We start from the raw sequence: 21,492 nt of genomic DNA, 5'->3' as shown, positions 1-21,492 counted from the left end.
GGGGGCATTTGTATTCAGCCCCCCCCCTGAGTCAATACTTTGTAGACTAAAGATAACCGATGACAGGTTCTCTTTAAACTCCTTTCCTTTAGTGAGTTCCCGCCTTTTTATAATAAAACACGCCTCGACGCTGAGGTAGCACAGTGGGCGTGTCACACGTGGCTGCCCCCCCCCTGCCGCCGACCGATTGGCTGTCGTCGTCCAATGGGCGAACCCGACCGGGCGCCGCTGTTGCTAGCTCTGTTCGTCGCCGCCTGTCGCGGCCCGCCGGAAGTGACGTGCGGCCGGAAGACGGCGAGTTTCCTGTTTTTATCGCCGTTCTACACCGAGCACCGGGGTTCACGTGACGTAAGTTGTCCGGGGAGGGATTGGGAGCGCTGTGGCGGCTGCAGGCCCGGTGCCGAGGGGGAGGGGGGCCTGCACCGGGAGCTTTGTGTTCCTATGGCGAGAGGAGCCAGACGGTACCCCGTACTACCGGGGTCAGGACTGTATACAAGGGGGAGGGGCGCTGCTGGGGCCTGGAAACCAGAAGGGTGACCATATACACCTACCGACCGGATTGTACGATAGGCTGAGAGTACACTAACCAATCTGTATGATCTGCTAAGAGTACACCATACAATCTGCTGACAGGACACTAACCAATCGGATTGCACGGTGTACTCTCAGCAGATCGTACAATCAGATTGCATGGCGTACTCTCAGCAGATCGTACAATCAGATTGCGTGGCGTACTCTCAGCACATCGTACAATCAGATTGCGTGGCGTACTCTCAGCAGATCGTACAATCAGATTGCGTGGCGTACTCTCAGCACATCGTACAATCAGATTGCGTGGCGTACTCTCAGATTGCGTGGCGTACTCTCAGCACACCGTACAATCAGATTGCGTGGCGTACTCTCAGCACATCGTACAATCAGATTGCGTGGCGTACTCTCAGCACATCGTACAATCAGATTGCGTGGCGTACTCTCAGCACACCGTACAATCAGATTGCGTGGCGTACTCTCAGCACATCGTACAATCAGATTGCGTGGCGTACTCTCAGCACATCGTACAATCAGATTGCGTGGCGTACTCTCAGCACATCGTACAATCAGATTGCGTGGCGTACTCTCAGCACATCGTACAATCAGATTGCGTGGCGTACTCCCAGCACATCGTACAATCAGATTGCGTGGCGTACTCTCAGCACATCGTACAATCAGATTGCGTGGCGTACTCTCAGCACATCGTACAATCAGATTGCGTGGCGTACTCTCAGCACATCGTACAATCAGATTGCGTGGCGTACTCTCAGCACATCGTACAATCAGATTGCACGGCGTACTCTCAGCACATCGTACAATCAGATTGCGTGGCGTACTCTCAGCACATCGTACAATCAGATTGCGTGGCGTACTCTCAGCACATCGTACAATCAGATTGCGTGGCGTACTCTCAGCACACCGTACAATCAGATTGCGTGGCGTACTCTCAGCACACCGTACAATCAGATTGCGTGGCGTACTCTCAGCAGATCGTACAATCAGATTGCGTGGCGTACTCTCAGCAGATCGTACAATCAGATTGCGTGGCGTACTCTCAGCACATCGTACAATCAGATTGCGTGGCGTACTCCCAGCACATCGTGTAATCAGATTTTATGATCTGCAAGTACGCCACGCAATCTGATTGTACGATCTGCTGAGAGTACGCCACGCAATCTGATTGTACGATGTGCTGAGAGTACGCCGTGCAATCTGATTGTACGATCTGCTGAGAGTACGCCACGCAATCTGATTGTACGATCTGCTGAGAGTACGCCACGCAATCTGATTGTACGATGTGCTGAGAGTACGCCGTGCAATCTGTAGTCTGCTGAATTTATCTGTTGCAATGTATGTATTGCTGAGCATAGAGTCTGCTCGGTTCCTTCCATACACGTTACAATCTGATTGTATCCTCCACCATGTGAGACGTTTACTGTCTGGCAAAAAAAAAAGTTCATAAAGAAACTTCCTGACCTCTGTAAAACGTTATCGTCCAATCAGCAGCCACGTCCTCTCCTATCAGACACTCTCTAGGAATTCCATCTCTCAGAATACGATCCGATGTGTGTGTGCTGTCAGTGTAGACGATGGAGGAGTCGGTAGATTTCCTCTCCGCCCCCTGCTGTGTATACTGAGCTGTCTTCTGATTGTACAATCTCCGTAGTGCGGCCCATACACAGACCAATCCAGGGATGGGAGGGAAGGTTTAGAACATTATCAGTTCAGTGTCATCGCTGCACCAATCCCGATAATCGTCCCCCCCCCAGTGATGGAGATCTGTTCCTGGAGATCTGTGTACTCCACAGATCACCTCCCACACCAACTGATACTGTCTGTGCGCTGAGCTCTCATTGGACGGTTCAGAGGCACACACACTGGGGGAGACTTTCCCTCCTTATGGAGAGTGTAAATGATGGTTTTCTACACAACTGTCAGGTCAGCAGTCTTTCCCATGATTGTGATTCCTACTGAACCCCAGACTGAGAGACCATTTTAAAGCCGGGGATCTTCAAACTACGACCCTCCAGCTGTTGCGGAACTACAAGTCCCAGGAGGCAATGTAAAACTCTGACATTGACAGACATGACTAGGGCATGATGGGAATTGTAGTTCCTGAACAACTGGAGGGCCGTAGTTTGAGGACCCCTGATCTAAAGGCTCAGGAACCCTTTGCAGGTGTTGTGTCTTAATTATCTGATTAGATTGGGACACTTTTACTAATACTGCACAGTACAGATCTGCATAGACCCAATCAGCTTCCAGGTTTTTTTTTTTCGTCAAAGCTTTATTTAGGGTTGTCCCAATACCACTTTTTTAGGACAGAGTACAAGTACCGATACTTTTTTTGTATGTACTCGCCGATACCGATACTTTTTTTTAAAATGTGTCCCCAAATGTAGCCATGTCCCCCCCATATGCAGCCATGTCCCCCCCCCCCATATGCAGCCATGTCCCCCCCCCCCCATATGCAGCCATATATCCCCCCACATATGCAGCCATGTCCCCCACATATGCGCAGCCATGTCCCCCCCACATATGCGCAGCCATGTCCCCCCCACATATGCGCAGCCATGTCCCCCCCACATATGCGCAGCCATGTCCCCCCCACATATGCGCAGCCATGTCCCCCCCACATATACGCAGCCATGTCCCCCCACATATACGCAGCCATGTCCCCCCACATATACGCAGCCATGTCCCCCCACATATACGCAGCCATGTCCCCCCACATATACGCAGCCATGTCCCCCCACATATACGCAGCCATGTCCCCCCACATATACGCAGCCATGTCCCCAAACATATACGCAGCCATGTCCCCAAACATATACGCAGCCATGTCCCCAAACATATACGCAGCCATGTCCCCAAACATATACGCAGCCATGTCCCCAAACATATACGCAGCCATGTCCCCAAACATATACGCAGCCATGTCCCCAAACATATACGCAGCCATGTCCCCAAACATATACGCAGCCATGTCCCCAAACATATACGCAGCCATGTCCCCAAACATATACGCAGCCATGTCCCCAAACATATACGCAGCCATGTCCCCAAACATATTGCAGCCATGTCCCCCCGCATGCAGCCATGTCCCCTGTACCTAAATGATGCCGCCGCCGCGTTAATCACCGCGCGGGGAACATTACAGTCAGCTTTCGTTTGAATAAGCCGGTTTCCCTGCTGCGCTGTGTATAGAGACACTCCCCCTTGCTCGCGATTGGACAGATCCGTCCAATCCCGAGCAAGGGGGAGTGTCTATGCGCGGCCGGAAAACAGCTATTCAAACGAAAGCTGACTCTAATGTTCCCCGCGCGGTGATTAACGCGGCGACAGCTTTGCGATATGCGGCTGGGGGGGGGGGCCAAGTATTCTATTTAGGCATTGGGGGTATTTGCGGGAGTACAAGTACTCCCGCAAATACTCTGTATCGGTCCCGATACTGTTATCGGTATCGGGACAACACTAGCTTTATTGAACAAGTTGAAGTTAGACGCTGATTGGTTACTATGCAGAGCTGCACCAGATTTTACACGCTCCAGTTTTAGTAAATCGGTGTACAGAGACCATCTGAGTGGCTCTGTATACAACCCCAATTCCAGAAAAGTTAGGACGCTGAATGCGATGATCTACAAATTTCATGAGCCCGTATTTTATTTACAATACAAAACATCAAATCAAACAGAAAATGGATAATTTTAAAGAAAAAAATAAATCTGTTAATTTTCAAATTGATGGCAGCAACAAATCTCCAAAATGTTGGGTCGGCCATGATTAGCATAGTGCAGCGTCGCCTCTTCTAGCAACGCCAAAGTTACTTTTGCACTGAGGCAGTTTTCGGGTGTTTTAGTGCTAAAAATAGTGCCTGAAAACGGCCTTCCATGCCACCTTCTTTCACACTGGGGGGGGGGGGGGGTGCGCTTGCGGTACGTTAGAAAAAGTCCTGGAGGCAACATCTTAGACCCCTTTCACACTGAAGCATTTTACAGTGTTTCAGCGTTAAAAATCGTGCTATTAAAATGCTCATAAAACGCTCTCCATGCATCTCAATGGACCCTTTCACACGGAGTCCTGCAAGCAGCATCTTTGGTGCAGCTTTTGGGCGCTGAAAAAAAAACGCCTTGCCCTTTCACACTGAGGCGTTGCACTGACGGGCCGTTGAGAAAAGTCCTGCAAGCAGCTTTTGGGCGCTGAAACAAAAAACGCTCCAAAAACGCCCCTCTCCATTGAAATGAATTGATCCCGATCCGCCATGGATGGATGGGGACGTGCCCCCCATACGTCTGTTTTTAGCGGGTCGGATGTCAGCGGACATGTCTCCGCTGACATTCAACGCTCCATAGGGATGCATGGAGCGGCCGTTCAGGTCCGCCGTCAAAACTGACAGGCAGACCTGAACGTTCCGTCCGTGTAAATGCGGCCTTAAAGTGACACTAAATGTTAATATTTTTATTTATTTTTTAAATAACGAACATGTCATACTCGCCTCCACTGTGCAGTTCATTTTGCACAGAGTGCCCCCGATCCTCCTCCTCTGGGGTCCCTCGGTGGCTCTCACGGCTCCTCTCCGCATTAGATAACCCCCTCTGGGAAGCGCTCTCCTGAGGGGGTTACCTTGAGGGCCCGCTCTCGTGTCACACACTCGGCGTCCATAGCTGCCAAGTGTATGACTCCAACCTGCGTCATTGGATTTGATTGACAGCAGCGGGAGCCAATGTCTGCGCTGCTATTAATCTATCCAATGAAGAGCCGAGAAGCCGCGGAGAGCGACGCAGGGTCGCGCTCACGGAGATTCGGGGCTCGGGTAAGTAAAACGGAGGGCTGGGGGGGGCCTGACACTCCAAGGTGTTTTTTCACCTTAAAGGGGTTGTAAAGGTTTGTCTTTTATTTTCTAAATAGGTTCCTTTAAGCTAGTGCATTGTTGGTTCACTTACCTTCGATTTCCCTTCTAAATGTTTTTTTTTTTTGTTTGAATTTCTCACTTCCTGTTTCTCCTCAGTAAGCTTTCCACCATCATCCGAGCGGTGGAAAGTCATTTAGAACAGCTTACTGAGCACCTTACTGAGGAGGAACAGGAAGTGAGAAATTCAGACAAAGAAAAGAAAAGCATTTAGAAGGGAAATGAAAGGAAAAGGTAAGTGAACCAACAATGCACTAGCTTAAAGGAACCGATTTAGAAAATAAAAAACAAACCTTTACAACCCCTTTTAATCTAATTAGCTGCCAAGTTGGAGGTAAAGCGAAAGGAAATTGAATAAGAGAATTGTATAATGTATGGCCATCTTTTTGTTGCTCTGCCCCAACTTGTTTTGAGACGTGTTGCTTCCATCAACTTTAAAATCCCCTTTTTTTTTTTTTAATATTCTATTTTCTCAGTTTAAACATTTGATATGTATAAAAAAAAGTGCGCAATATTCAGTCAACTTGTCACTTTATATTCTATTGGGTTAGCGCTGATATTTGATTTTAAACATAAACATTTGATATGTTTTCTATTTCATATTGTAAATAAAATATGTGTATATATGTAGAGGTTGCACAGCGTCACAACTTGTTTTGAAATCGGGGTTGTAGGTGATTACTGTGATGGCCAAAAACAACGTAAATATTCCAGTGTTTACATTGGAGAGCCCGCCCCTTCCTGTCAGCGGAGGAAGGAGGAACCAATGAATGAATCATTAGTTCAGGGCACGAGCAGCACAATGATTCATCCTCTCCCCTCTCTGTGTATAACCTGACATTTATTGTAACCCCCTCAGTGCTGTTTATCTGACGATATGGTTCCGGCCATTGAGATGGTTCCTGTAAGGACTGCGCAGGCGCAATCCTTGCCGACAGAAATCTCCGAACCTCGGCCGGCATCCAGGGCGACGTGGAATTTGAGGAAAGTGGCCAGTCGGCCTCACGTCCTCGCTTCGCTCGGCCTCCTGGCTCTTTTTTTTAACATCCTCCAATCCATGGGGATGTTAAGGAATGAGCCTGGATGCCGGCCGAGGTTCGGAAATTTTCCGTCGGCAAGGATTGCGCCTGCGCAGTCCTTAGAGGAACCATCTCGATAGGGGAACCTTAACGACAAGTCACCAGCATTTGACCTCCTTTCCAAAAAATGGGGCAACAAATTAGATTACCTTTAAAGTGGTTGTAAACCCTAATAAAAAATAAAAATAAAAAACCCTGCAAGACAAAGGCATAATGAGCTAGTATGCATAACATTCTGGCTCATTATGAATCGCTTACCTGAGATCGAAGCCCCCCATGCAGGTTTAGGAGATATCTGGGGTAGCTACAGGTAAACCTTATAGGGGTTGTAAAGGTTTTTTTTTTTTTCACCTTCATGCATCCTATACATGAAGGTGAAAAAAAAACCTTGCAATGACGGCCCCCCGTTTTACTTACCTGAGCCCTGAATCTGCTGTGCGCGTCCCCCGGCGTCTGGCCGTCAATTGGCTAGACTTGCTGGATTGATAGCAGCGCAGCCTTTAACCTCTTTACCACCGAGGTCGTCCCTGGGAGCGGTGATATCTGAATGATGGGGGCAGCTACAGGCATCATTCAGATATCGCCCTCTTCAGCCGCCGATTCTCTGCACCATAAGAACAATCAAAGCAGCGGTTCTGCCGCTTGATCGTTCTTATAGGCAGCGGGAGGGGACGGCCCTCCCTCCCGCCGCCATCCGGTGCTCGCTGCAGAACCATAGAGATGACTGGTGACCAGACGGTCACAGTCATCTCTATGACCGTCGGAGGACCGGGCGCGACGTTATGACGTCACGCCCGGCACCCGGAAGTAAACAAAGCTGCTATCGCGGCTGTCGGCATGTGATCAGTGATTTTTTTTCACCAATTTCATGCTTGTAAGCCTGGAGGAGAGATGCGGGGTCTTATTGACCCCAAATCTCTCCATAAACAGGACCTGTCACAGTGATTCCTATTACAAGGGATGTTTACATTCCTTGTAATAGGAATAAAAGTGATCAAATTTTTTTTTTTTTTTAAAAAGTGTAAAAATAAAAAAAAATAAGTAAAATAATAATAAAAAAAAAAACATTTCAAAACGCTCCTGTCCCCGTTATCTCGTGCGCAGAAGCGAACACGCATGCAGGTCCCGCCCACATATGTAAACACCGTTCAAACCCCACATGTGAGGTATCGTTGCGTGCGTTAGAGCGTGTGCAATAATTCGACCTCCTCTGTAACTCGAAAATAGTAACCTGTAAAAAATGTTAAAGCGTCACCTATGGAGATGTTTAAGTACCGAAGTTTGGCGCCATTCCATGAATGTGCACAATTTTAAAGCGTGACATGTTAGGTATCTATTTACTCGGCGTAACATCATCTTTCACATTATACAAAAAAATTGGGCTAACTTTACTGTTTTGTTGTTTTTTAATTCATGAAACCGTTTTTTTCCCCAAAAAAAGGCGCTTGAAAAATGATTGCGCAAATACTGTGCGAGAAAAAAAGTTGCAATGACCGCCATTTTATTCCCTAGGGTGTCTGCTAAAAAAATATATATTATGTTTGGGGGTTCTGATTAATTTTATAGCAAAAAAGTTGTGATGTTTACATGAAGGAGAGAAGTGCCAAAATTAACCCGGTGGGCAAGTGGTTAATGTCCCTTTATTATGGGCTTACCTGCAGCAGAAAGTGGTTGTAAAGGGTTTACAACCACCTTAAAGTATCTACTTTAAAAAAGAAAAAGGGGGTCATTTGGGGTGTTTTTGTACTACCCTGGCTTTTAGATTGTACGTTGTAATGAGGGGTCCTCTGATTCTTGTATTACCCACCTGGATGCACAAAGTAGTTGTGGTGATATGTACGCTTTTACTAACGCATGTCAAAGTTGCAAAATTGTGCTCAGGCATTTAGATTTGTTTTATCCTCGGACATGAAGGGGTTATTCTTCACATACAGCTGTCATGTTTCCATTGTGGTCCAGGTGACAAACACTCCGTTGTTAGAAAACTGTCACCCAACCACAGTGAATGATGTGCATGTATTTTTATTTTTTAACAATACAATTAGTTTATTTTTAAATTTGCTGCTGATTCCAATCTAATGTGGTCTCTTTTTTTTTCCTTTTGTAGACTGGCGGCAAAGATGGCAACCCCTGTGAGCGCACAGTGCTCCAGTAAAACATGGGAGCTGAGTCTGTACGAGTTGCACCGTACCCCACAGGTACCACAATGTGTGCGTAACAATATATCCTTAGATTCTTTGCTTTTTCTTCCTACCAGGGTCTATGTCACCCCCCCCCCCCCCCCCCAAAAAAAGAAATTATTGAATTTTATACATGTGCGTAAATATGAAAACAAGTATATTCAAACACATATATGGTATGGGCAATTGTTAGGATGACATCTATATTACCCTATAAACAATCAGGGAGTTTAATTAGGCGTATAAATGGTGCCATGCTGCAAGTATTTGAATTATTGCCGCAGATATCTGTGAGCTTGTAAAATGCTGGGCAGATCAGGTTTTATTAATGGTTTGTCAGGGGAACCTGCAGTCGTCCAAAGCCAGGGTTTAGTGGCTTGGGCATAACATCCCCATTGGCCAGGTGTCACTGCCAGGTCCTCAGGGTGGCATCCTGGCCTGTAGCCCTTGTGTTTTCCTGGAGGACCTTAATTGCAGCAACTTCCCTAGACTGATGGTCTGACTAGTAAGAGAGGGGGGGGGGGCATATAGAATAGCAAGGGGAGAGGGAGGATCAAGGAAAAATGTGGGGGGGGGGGGCAGGAAAGAAGGGATTCAGGGAGTGTGATCACCACCTATGTGGGTCTCCCCGTACACTTAGCAGGTCTGATCCCCCCTTGGGTTTCCACACCTTTATGGATGGGAGTCATGGGAGCCAGCCTCTGAGCACTTATAATTTTTTTTCTCTGTCTCCATAGGACGCCATCATGGATGGTACGGAGATAGCCGTGTCTCCACGCAGCCTTCACAGTGAGCTCATGTGTCCTATCTGCCTGGACATGTTAAAGAACACAATGACCACCAAAGAGTGCCTCCACCGCTTCTGCTCAGATTGCATCGTGACTGCCCTACGCAGCGGGTCAGTGTCTTCACAGCCACACTCGGCTTGCAGTTGAGCTCCTCCAAGACCTTGGATATTTTGTACCTTTTGTGATTAAAGTGACGGTTTGGTCCACATGGCTTTGGCTGTTTGTATGTTGGAAACGGCAGAACAAATCCATGTGATACCCGTATTAGTGGCATGACCACGTGTCTCTTTCCTTCAGGAACAAGGAATGCCCCACATGCAGAAAGAAGCTTGTCTCGAAACGCTCCCTTCGCCCAGACCCCAACTTTGACGCGTTAATTTCCAAGATCTACCCGAGCAGAGACGAGTACGAGGCCCACCAGGATCGAGTCCTAGCAAAGCTGAGCCGGATGCATAATCCACATGCCCTAAGCAGCAGCATTGAAGAGGGGCTTAAAATGCAGGCAATGAACAGGTACATGATTGAAGGTGCACTTTACGGGGGGGGGGGGATATTATTTATTCTTCCAAGATTTTGTCCTGCTGTCAAATAACTTTCAGATCATTAACCACTTCAGCCCTGGAAGATTTGGCTGCCCAATGACCGGGGGACATTTTTTTTGCGATTCGACAATTGGCACAGTCACTGTTCATATATATTGTTTAGCACTGGATTACCTATCTATTAATGAGCACATTGCACTTTATTAACAATTATTGCTAGGTATCATTATCTCTATTTATTAGCAAGCGCCCCAACGCCCCCCATTTCTCATATACTATTAGTGTGCGAACATTATTTAGTTGTGGCCGCTGCTAGTGATTTTTATCACCTTCCCTTTACTTCATTTATTAATATTGGTAAGGCGGATGTTTTAATTTAATTTAATTTTAATTATTAGCTATTCTCGTTTTTTTGAGTGTGGTTTGCGCATTAGTTCCCCCCCCAAATGTTCATTCTTGGCACAGTCGTGTAACGCTGTACCCAAACAAAATTGACGTCTTTTTTTCCCCCCCACAAATAGAGCTTTCTTTTGGTGGTATTTGACCATCTCTGCATTTTTATTTTTTTGCAAATAAACGAAAAAAGAGCGTAAATTTTGGGAAAAAACAACACAATATTTTGTACTTTTTGCTATAATAAATATGCCTTTTTTTCTCAGTTTAGGCCGATACGTATTCTCCTACATATTTTTGGTAAAAAAAAATCGCAATAAGTGTATATTGATTGGTTTGCGTAAAAGTTATAGCGTCTACAAAATAGGGGATAGATTTATGGCATTTTTATTATTATTATTTTTTTTCACTAGTAATGGCGGCGATCATATTTTTATCAGGACTGCGACATTATGGCGGACACATCGGACACCTTTGACACATTTTTGTGACCTTTGGCATTTATACAGCCACCAGTGCTATAGAAATGCACTGTCTACTGTAAAAATGTCACTGGCAAGGAAGGGGTTAACACTAGGGGGGCGATCAAGGGGGTTAATTGTGTTCCCTCACTGTGTTCTAACTGAATGGGATTGGGACTCGCCTAGAGGAAATGACCGATCGTGGTTCCTAGCTATTAGGAACTCCCGATCTGCATTTCCTCAGCACCCAGAACAGGGATGTTTACACACACACACACGTCCCTGTTCTGCCCCCCGTGCCCAAAGATCACTCGCAACCGCCCTGTCCGCAGAACGGTCGCCCTGTAGTAGTAAATCTGCTGCTATAGGGCTTTTGTTAAGGGCCCTTTCACACGGGGCGGATCAGTAATGATCCGCTTCGTGTGTCCGCTTTGCTCAGCGGGGATCCTCCGTAAAATCCCCGCTGAGCTGGCAGCTGACAGGGCGGTCTCCGCACACTGTGCAGGGACCGCCCTGTCTTTCCTCCGCTCTCCCCTATGGGGGATTGGATGAACACGGACCGTATGTCCGTGTTCATCCGATTGGGCAGACGGAAGAAAAATAGGGTTTCTTCCGTCTGCAAATGCGGATCTTTGCGGAGGCGGACAAATAGGGACCCATGTATGTCCCGTTTTCATCCGCAAACGGACGTATGAAAATGCGGACATACGGTCCGTACGTGTGAAAGGGCCCTAAGTGGTTTTCATTTGCACAATGTATCCTAAACATAGTAATTGGTATATATTGTATCTTGGTTCATTTTAACCCTCCTCCTCCTTTAACTTTTATCTACTTCCTTCCTTTGTCAAGGGCACAGAGGGTGAGGAAACACCCACACGAGTCAGACAACACTACTTTCAGTGGTGGAGAGGATAACTGCGACAGTCGCTCTCACGTTAGTAATCCATCGGTACATAGCAACCAGGAGGCCGGGCCGAGCCGCAAGAGGTCCCGAGCTTCTGAGGATTCTGGGGCAGAACCAGATCTTTCACACGAAGGTGGAGTACGAAGTCCAGACCTACAGGGAACGGGAGAGCCTGGTAGTGAAATAGAACTGGTGTTCAGGGCTCACCCATTGCTGGTGGAGAAGGACGAGTACAGTCAAACCAGGTGAGAGCTCACAAAAGCTGTTATTGTTTTCCTCCATTATCCTGACATTGCCTAGTGTAGATCTGAACAAAGCTGGTCATTCTTTGCAGGTTTGTAAAGACGACAGCAAACGCCACAGTTGATCATCTCTCTAAGTATCTGGCTCTTCGGATTGCTCTGGAGGAACAGGCTATGCGGCAGGGAGGAACAGAGGGCGTGACACTGGGGGAGGTCAGTGAGAAGCAATACACAATTTATATCTGCGCGGGGGCTGCTGGTGGACAATACACGGTAAGAATATGATTTTTGGAGGGTGATAAATGCTTGAAGTGAAGTTAACCACTTGCCCTCAATGACTAGGCCATATTTTGCGATACAGCACTGCTTTGTTAAATCGCTTCCGGACCGCCCACCGTACATATACTGCGGCAGGGCGGCCCGGCTGCGCGAAATCCCGTACCTGTACGGGATTTAGTGCACACTGTGTAAGGGGGGGGCACACTACCGGGGCACTGCTCCCCCTTTGATTGGACACAATGGGTTCGACAGCTGTGACCCACCGATCGTTCTGTGGAGAGACGGAGAAGCGGTGTGCCTATGTAAACAAGGCAAACCACTGCTCTGTCAGGGAGCAAAAGAGAGATCTTGTGTTTCAGCTAAGCTGAATAATGATCTCTTTTTCCTCCAGTGAATCTGTCCCCCACACAGTAAGAAAACACTCCCAGGGCACTCACTTGGCCCTTTGATCACCCCTGGTGTTAACCCCTTCCCAACCACTGTCATTAGTACAGTGACAGTGCTTTTGTTTTAGTACTGATCACTATATTGTCATTGGTTCCCAAAAAGTGTCACTTAGTGTCCAATTTGTCCGCCGCAATGTCGCAGTCCCGCTTAAAATCACTGCTCACTGCCATTACTAGTAAAAAAAAAAAGTCCATACATATATCCTATAGTTTGTAGACGCTATAACTTTTGCGTAAACCAATATACACTTTTTGGGATTTTTTTCTCACCAAAATATGTAGCAGAATACATATTGATCTAAATTAGATTTTTTATTTTTTTATTATTGAAAATGTTTTAAAAACAAAAGGAAACCTTTTTTTTTTTTTATTTTTTTTTTTCATTGTCAATCTTTTTTTTGTTGTGCAAAAAATAGAGGTGATCAAAAGGCACCAAAAGAAAGCTCTATTTGTGCAAAAAAAAAGACATTCATCTTATATACATTGTTGCATGACCTTGCAATTGTCGGTTAAAGTAACGCAGTGCCGTAACGCACAAAAAGGCCTGGTAATGAAGGGGGGGGGTTAAATCTTCTCCAGGGCAAGTGGTTAAACTTAAAAGTTTTACATGGACACGATTGCAGACACTTTATTTAATGAACTCTTTTGGTGTTTATTTCTTCCTCAGATTTTGAATGGATCATTAACCCTGGAGCTCGTTAATGAGAAGTACTGGAAGGTGAGCAAGCCTCTGGAGTTGTATTATGCTCCTACAAAGGAACAAAAATAAAGGGGGTGACCCCCCCTCCAGGTGTGAGAAGACAGACTGGTAAACCTAGAGACGGTTCTCCTCACACACAGTCCCACCGTAGAAAGATTCTACAGCCAAACTTTTGTGGAGAGGCACCAAGAAGGGACCTACGGGGAAGAAAATGGCGCCACCCTAGGAGACGGTTGGCCAGCCTCCCATCATTGTGTGGATTACTGTTGTTGGCCAGAAGGAAGTGGTGTCCTCCTCACTCTGCATAGTCCAGGAGCACAATTAGGCAGAAATCAATCCATTCATCGGACCCCCCCGCCACAGGCTTCAAGTGCTACTCCATAAATCGTGTTTATTGGGGGGAAAGTCCCATGAAGACAACATTTTATTTTATTTTTTTTGCCTCCTGCAAACTTTTTCACCTCCGCAGCTCATCGGTTCTTAGTGGGATTATAATAATTTATATACCGTTCACTATATTGCGCTGGTATTTTCCTAAGCTTGTAACAGTCTTTTTTTTTTTTTTTTTTTACTAGAACAATTTAATTTTTAGGTTTTTATTTGCCTTTTCATGCCGAGGTGGAAAAAAAAGAAAAAAAAACTTAACAGCAGCAATATATCTACTTTCTGTACTCAGTCTAAATATCGTGTTTCTCTATTTTTTCCTACGCAGGAATGAAAGTCTTTTCTTAGTAGGAATCAGGGGATTTTTTTTGGTGTAAGCTGTGCAGGTTACAATGCTTTTGAGTAAATACATATTTTTGTTTGACATGAACTGGTATGTAGATCTGTGTTCAGTGTCCAGAAGGAAAAGATAATCGTTTATTGAAAATAATATTTTTAAACTCCATCCTGCAGGGTGGATCAACTTAATGCTCTTTATTTTTAGCAATTGAAGGACTACATGTTCCAGCATGCTATGCCAACAGCTGGAGGACCACGGTTTGTTTTTATAGTTTTTTCATTCTTTGGTTGGTGATGGTCAAGGATGGTGTAGAATGAGCTGCCATCTTTATGTGGACAGGCTCAAGGATCGAAGGGATTAATCGTATGCCACAAAAATCTAGTAGTAGTCACATTAACTGGACTTGTTCTGTAATGTTCAAGAACAGGCGTCTTCAAACCTTCTAAGCAGAGGGCCAGTTACTGTATTTCAGACCTTGGGGGGCCGAATTGTGTCAATTGGGAGTAGAAATTGCCCTGGCATCAGCTGCAGTAAACAATTGCCCCATCGTTGGCGTCAGTGGGGCGGACAGTGCCCCCTTGTTGGCGTCAGTAGGAGTAATAATGTCTCATATCAGTGGGAGGAATAGTGCCCCCTTGTTGGCAGGAGTGGGTGGAATAGTGCCCCCTTGTTGGCGCCAGTGGGAGGAATAATGTCTCATATCAGTAGGAGGAATAGTGCCCTCTTGTTGGCGTCAGTGGGAGGAATAGTGCCCCCTTGTTGGCGTCAGTAGGGAGTAATAATGTCTCATATCAGTGGGAGGAATAGTGCCCCCTTGTTGGTGTCAGTGGGAGGAATAGTGCCTTCTTGTTGGTGTCAGTGGGAGGAACAGTGCCCCCTTGTTGGCGTCAGTAGGGAGGAAGAATGTCTACTATCAGTAGGAGGAATAGTGCCCCCTTGTTGGCGTCAGTGGGAAGGAAATAATGTCTCATATCAGTGGGAGGAATAGTGCCCCCTTGTTGGTGTCAGTAGGGAAGAATAGTGCCCCCTTGTTGGCGTCAGTGGGGAGAAAATAATATCTCATATCAGTGGGAGGAATAGTGCCCCCTTGTTGGCGTCAGTAGGGAGGAATAGTGCCCCCTTGTTGGCGTCAGTAGGGAGGAATAGTGCCCCCTTGTTGGCGTCGGTAGGGAGGAATAGTGCCCCCTTGGCGTCAGTAGGAGGAATAATGTCTCATATCACTGGGAGGAATAGTGCCCCCTTGGCGTCAGTGGGAGGAATAATGTCTCGTATCAGTAGGAGGAATAGTGCCCTCTTGTTGGTGTCAGTAGGGAGGAATAATGTCTAATATCAGTAGGAGGAATAGTGCCCCCTTGTTAGTGTCAGTGGGAGGAATAGTGCCCCCTTGTTGGTGTCAGTAGGGAGGAATAATGTCTCATATCAGTAGGAGGAATAGTGCCCTCTTGTTGGTGTCAGTAGGGAGGAATAATGTCTAATATCAGTAGGAGGAATAGTGCCCTCTTGTTGGCGTCAGTGGGAGGAATAGTGCCCCCTTGTTGGCATCAGTAGGGAGGAATAATGTCTCATATCAGTAGGAGGAATAGTGCCCCCTTGTTAGTGTCAGTGGGAGGAATAGTGCCCCCTTGTTGGTGTCAGTGGGAGGAATAGTGCCCCCTTGTTGGTGTCAGTGGGAGGAATAGTGCCCCCTTGTTGGTGTCAGTGGGAGGAATAGTGCCCCCTTGTTGGTGTCAGTGGGAGGATTAGTGCCCCCTTGTTGGTGTCAGTGGGAGGATTAGTGCCCCCTTGTTGGTGTCAGTGGGAGGATTAGTGCCCCCTTGTTGGTGTCAGTGGGAGGAATAGCGCCCCCTTGTTGGTGTCAGTGGGAGGAATAGCGCCCCCTTGTTGGCGTCAGTAGGGAGGAATAGTGCCCCCTTGTTGGCGTCAGTAGGGAGGAATAGTGCCCCCTTGTTGGCGTCAGTAGGGAGGAATAGTGCCCCCTTGTTGGCGTCAGTAGGAGGAATAATATCTCATCAGTGGGAGGAATAGTGCCCCCTTGTTGGTGTCAGTGGGAGGAATAATGTCTCATATCAGTGGGAGGAATAGTGCCCCCTTGTTAGTGTCAGTGGGAGGAATAGTGCCTTCTTGTTGGCGTCAGTGGGAGGAATAATGTCTCATATCAGTGGCAGGAATAGTGCCCCCTTGTTAGTGTCAGTGGGAGGAATAGTGCCTTCTTGTTGGCGTCAGTGGGAGGAATAATGTCTCATATCAGTGGGAGGAATAGTGCCCCCTTGTTAGTGTCAGTGGGAGGAATAGTGCCTTCTTGTTGGCGTCAGTGGGAGGAATAATGTCTCATATCAGTGGCAGGAATAGTGCCCCCTTGTTAGTGTCAGTGGGAGGAATAGTGCCTTCTTGTTGGCGTCAGTGGGAGGAATAATGTCTCATATCAGTGGCAGGAATAGTGCCCCCTTGTTAGTGTCAGTGGGAGGAATAGTGCCTTCTTGTTGGCGTCAGTGGGAGGAATAATGTCTCATATCAGTGGCAGGAATAGTGCCCCCTTGTTAGTGTCAGTGGGAGGAATAGTGCCTTCTTGTTGGCGTCAGTGGGAGGAATAATGTCTCATATCAGTGGGAGGAATAGTGCCACCTTGTTGGCGTCAGTGGGAGGAATAATGTCTCATATCAGTGGCAGGAATAGTGCCCCCTTGTTAGTGTCAGTGGGAGGAATAGTGCCTTCTTGTTGGCGTCAGTGGGAGGAATAATGTCTCATATCAGTGGCAGGAATAGTGCCCCCTTGTTGGCGTCAGTGGGAGGAATAGTGCCTTCTTGTTGGCGTCAGTGGGAGGAATAATGTCTCGTATCAGTGGGAGGAATAGTGCCTTCTTGTTGGCGTCAGTGGGAGGAATAATGTCTCATATCAGTGGGAGGAATAGTGCCCCCTTGTTAGTGTCAGTGGGAGGAATAGTGCCTTCTTGTTGGCGTCAGTGGGAGGAATAATGTCTCATATCAGTGGGAGGAATAGTGCCCCCTTGTTAGTGTCAGTGGGAGGAATAGTGCCTTCTTGTTGGCGTCAGTGGGAGGAATAATGTCTCATATCAGTGGCAGGAATAGTGCCCCCTTGTTAGTGTCAGTGGGAGGAATAGTGCCTTCTTGTTGGCGTCAGTGGGAGGAATAATGTCTCATATCAGTGGGAGGAATAGTGCCACCTTGTTGGCGTCAGTGGGAGGAATAATGTCTCATATCAGTGGCAGGAATAGTGCCCCCTTGTTAGTGTCAGTGGGAGGAATAGTGCCTTCTTGTTGGCGTCAGTGGGAGGAATAATGTCTCATATCAGTGGCAGGAATAGTGCCCCCTTGTTAGTGTCAGTGGGAGGAATAGTGCCTTCTTGTTGGCGTCAGTGGGAGGAATAATGTCTCATATCAGTGGGAGGAATAGTGCCCCCTTGTTAGTGTCAGTGGGAGGAATAGTGCCCCCTTGTTAGTGTCAGTGGGAGGAATAGTGCCACCTTGTTGGCGTCAGTGGGAGGAATAATGTCTCATATCAGTGGCAGGAATAGTGCCCCCTTGTTAGTGTCAGTGGGAGGAATAGTGCCTTCTTGTTGGCGTCAGTGGGAGGAATAATGTCTCATATCAGTGGCAGGAATAGTGCCCCCTTGTTAGTGTCAGTGGGAGGAATAGTGCCTTCTTGTTGGCGTCAGTGGGAGGAATAATGTCTCATATCAGTGGGAGGAATAGTGCCACCTTGTTGGCGTCAGTGGGAGGAATAATGTCTCATATCAGTGGCAGGAATAGTGCCCCCTTGTTAGTGTCAGTGGGAGGAATAGTGCCCCCTTGTTAGTGTCAGTGGGAGGAATAATGTCTCATATCAGTGGCAGGAATAGTGCCCCCTTGTTAGTGTCAGTGGGAGGAATAGTGCCTTCTTGTTGGCGTCAGTGGGAGGAATAATGTCTCATATCAGTGGCAGGAATAGTGCCCCCTTGTTAGTGTCAGTGGGAGGAATAGTGCCTTCTTGTTGGCGTCAGTGGGAGGAATAATGTCTCATATCAGTGGCAGGAATAGTGCCCCCTTGTTAGTGTCAGTGGGAGGAATAGTGCCCTCTTGTTGGCGTCAGTGGGAGGAATAATGTCTCATATCAGTGGCAGGAATAGTGCCCCCTTGTTAGTGTCAGTGGGAGGAATAGTGCCTTCTTGTTGGCGTCAGTGGGAGGAATAATGTCTCATATCAGTGGGAGGAATAGTGCCCCCTTGTTGGCGTCAGTGGGAGGAATAATGTCTCATATCAGTGGCAGGAATAGTGCCCCCTTGTTAGTGTCAGTGGGAGGAATAGTGCCTTCTTGTTGGCGTCAGTGGGAGGAATAATGTCTCATATCAGTGGCAGGAATAGTGCCCCCTTGTTAGTGTCAGTGGGAGGAATAGTGCCTCCTTGTTGGCGTCAGTGGGAGGAATAATGTCTCATATCAGTGGCAGGAATAGTGCCCCCTTGTTAGTGTCAGTGGGAGGAATAGTGCCTTCTTGTTGGCGTCAGTGGGAGGAATAATGTCTCATATCAGTGGGAGGAATAGTGCCACCTTGTTGGCGTCAGTGGGAGGAATAATGTCTCATATCAGTGGCAGGAATAGTGCCCCCTTGTTAGTGTCAGTGGGAGGAATAGTGCCTTCTTGTTGGCGTCAGTGGGAGGAATAATGTCTCATATCAGTGGGAGGAATAGTGCCCCCTTGTTAGTGTCAGTGGGAGGAATAGTGCCCCCTTGTTAGTGTCAGTGGGAGGAATAGTGCCACCTTGTTGGCGTCAGTGGGAGGAATAATGTCTCATATCAGTGGCAGGAATAGTGCCCCCTTGTTAGTGTCAGTGGGAGGAATAGTGCCTTCTTGTTGGCGTCAGTGGGAGGAATAATGTCTCATATCAGTGGCAGGAATAGTGCCCCCTTGTTAGTGTCAGTGGGAGGAATAGTGCCTTCTTGTTGGCGTCAGTGGGAGGAATAATGTCTCATATCAGTGGGAGGAATAGTGCCACCTTGTTGGCGTCAGTGGGAGGAATAATGTCTCATATCAGTGGCAGGAATAGTGCCCCCTTGTTAGTGTCAGTGGGAGGAATAGTGCCTTCTTGTTGGCGTCAGTGGGAGGAATAATGTCTCATATCAGTGGCAGGAATAGTGCCCCCTTGTTAGTGTCAGTGGGAGGAATAGTGCCTTCTTGTTGGCGTCAGTGGGAGGAATAATGTCTCATATCAGTGGCAGGAATAGTGCCCCCTTGTTAGTGTCAGTGGGAGGAATAGTGCCTTCTTGTTGGCGTCAGTGGGAGGAATAATGTCTCATATCAGTGGGAGGAATAGTGCCTTCTTGTTGGCGTCAGTGGGAGGAATAATGTCTCATATCAGTGGGAGGAAAAGTGCCCCAAGAGCCAGATAGAGCCGCAGTTTGGAGACCCCTGTATCATAGAACTGAAGACGTGTTTTGGGAAACTCCAAATTGTCTTCATGATACAAGTCCAGATGAAGGTGACTACTGCTCGCTGTACCATGGATCTATGGGAACCTTCAGAGAATTCCACCAACAAAAAAAAAACGTTTCCCTTTTGCACGGTTCTTGGCAAATGAGTTGAGTGGATCTGCAGCAGGGTGTGTGCGATCATCTGCAGGCCGGATACCTGATTGGATCACAGATATGTGTGCCTCGGCTGTCTGCATATTATAATCGGTGCAAAATCTGGTGCAGCTCTGCATAGAAACCAATCGGCTTCCAGGTTTTATTGGTAAAGCTTTACTGAAGGAGCTGAAGTCAGAAGCTGATTGGCTGCCATGCACAGCTACATGAGATTTTTCACTCTTCCGTTTTGGTACATCGGCCCCAAATTGTCTCCTTCCAGGATGCTCAGCCCCGACGCCTCTCATTGGTTTTACAATCTTCCTGGTTGTACCAGATTTACAGGGCACAGCCCTAATTGGCTTGTGTGTGTGACTTAGGGTAAGTTTAGACAGGTGATCTGTAAAAACGGGGGATTGATCTGTGTTTCCCAACAAACTACCTGTAGATGTACACTGCAAAAGCTGAGGTCCCCTCAACACAGGTACAGAGCTGAGGCTGTCAATCACAGGCTGTGTGCTGGAGGTCCCTCCCTGTCACTTTTTTTCTCTTGGTGTCAGGAAAACTGGTCAGAAGTGACTCATGCTGACAGCAGAGGACAGGAATGACCCTGAAAGAGGGGTAATTACTATATAGACTGCACAATCGCCTCAATCCAATCAAACAATTTACCACATGGGTAGCTGCCAACAATGATATGTGTATGTATGTATGTATGTATGTGTACATTTTTTTAAAATACTGTAAATGTATATTAAGTGGTGACCAGTAGTGGTGGCAACTTCTTCACTCCCAGCTGGGTGGTGGTGTAACGTGCACCCGGAGGTGTCAACAGTTCCCGAGTGTCTCTGAGTTCTCCAGGAAGCGATTGTAGCCTCCAGCGCCCCCGCACCTCTGGCCACATACAGTACTGCATACACCAGGGCCCCGCACCTCTGGCCACATACGGTACTGCATACACCAGGGCCCCGCACCTCTGGCCACATACAGTACTACATACACCAGCGCCCCCGCACCTCTGGCCACATACAGTACTACATACACCAGCGCCCCGCACCTCTGGCCACATACGGTACTACATACACCAGCGCCTCTGCACCTCTGGCCACATACGGTACTACATACACCAGTGCCTCTGCACCTCTGGCCACATACGGTACTACATACACCAGCGCCTCTGCACCTCTGGCCACATACGGTACTACATACACCAGCGCCTCTGCACCTCTGGCCACATACGGTACTACATACACCAGTGCCTCTGCACCTCTGGCCACATACGGTACTACATACACCAGGGCCCCTGCACCTCTGGCTACATACACCAGCACCTCTGGCCACATACGGTACTACATACACCAGTGCCTCTGCACCTCTGGCTACATACACCAGCACCTCTGGCCACATACGGTACTACATACACCAGTGCCTCTGCACCTCTGGCTACATACGGTACTACATACACCAGCGCCTCTGCACCTCTGGCCACATACGGTACTACATACACCAGGGCCCCGCACCTCTGGCCACATACGGTACTACATACACCAGGGCCCCGCACCTCTGGCCACATACGGTACTACATACACCAGTGCCTCTGCACCTCTGGCTACATACGGTACTACATACACCAGCGCCTTTGCACCTCTGGCCACATACGGTACTACATACACCAGCGCCTCTGCACCTCTGGCCACATACGGTACTACATACACCAGGGCCCCGCACCTCTGGCTACATACACCAGCATCTCTGGCTAC

The 21,492-nt window shown here is 47.6% G+C and overlaps 1 protein-coding gene across 2 annotated transcripts; it reads left to right on the top strand.

Annotated features, from left to right (window-relative positions):
* The first annotated feature begins 208 nt into the window (after positions 1-208).
* On the top strand, positions 209-14,268 carry RING1 (ring finger protein 1). Of its 2 annotated transcripts, none has more exons than XM_040324970.1 (7): positions 209-348; positions 8,627-8,717; positions 9,437-9,597; positions 9,785-10,000; positions 11,733-12,032; positions 12,122-12,302; positions 13,422-14,268. In XM_040324970.1, the coding sequence occupies exons 2-7, from the start codon at positions 8,640-8,642 to the stop codon at positions 13,521-13,523; spliced, it is 1,038 nt and encodes a 345-aa protein (XP_040180904.1). In that variant the 5' UTR covers positions 209-348; positions 8,627-8,639; the 3' UTR covers positions 13,524-14,268. The 2 variants fall into 2 exon arrangements, with proteins under 2 accessions (XP_040180904.1, XP_040180902.1); XM_040324968.1 differs by having other exon boundaries at positions 8,627-8,729.
* Positions 14,269-21,492: the final 7,224 nt, after the last annotated feature.

Source organism: Rana temporaria, chromosome 9, assembly GCF_905171775.1.
Source record: "Rana temporaria chromosome 9, aRanTem1.1, whole genome shotgun sequence".
Lineage (NCBI taxonomy): Eukaryota > Metazoa > Chordata > Amphibia > Anura > Ranidae > Rana > Rana temporaria.
Note: the sequence above shows the minus strand (reverse complement) of the source record. Positions and strands in the feature narration are given on the sequence as shown.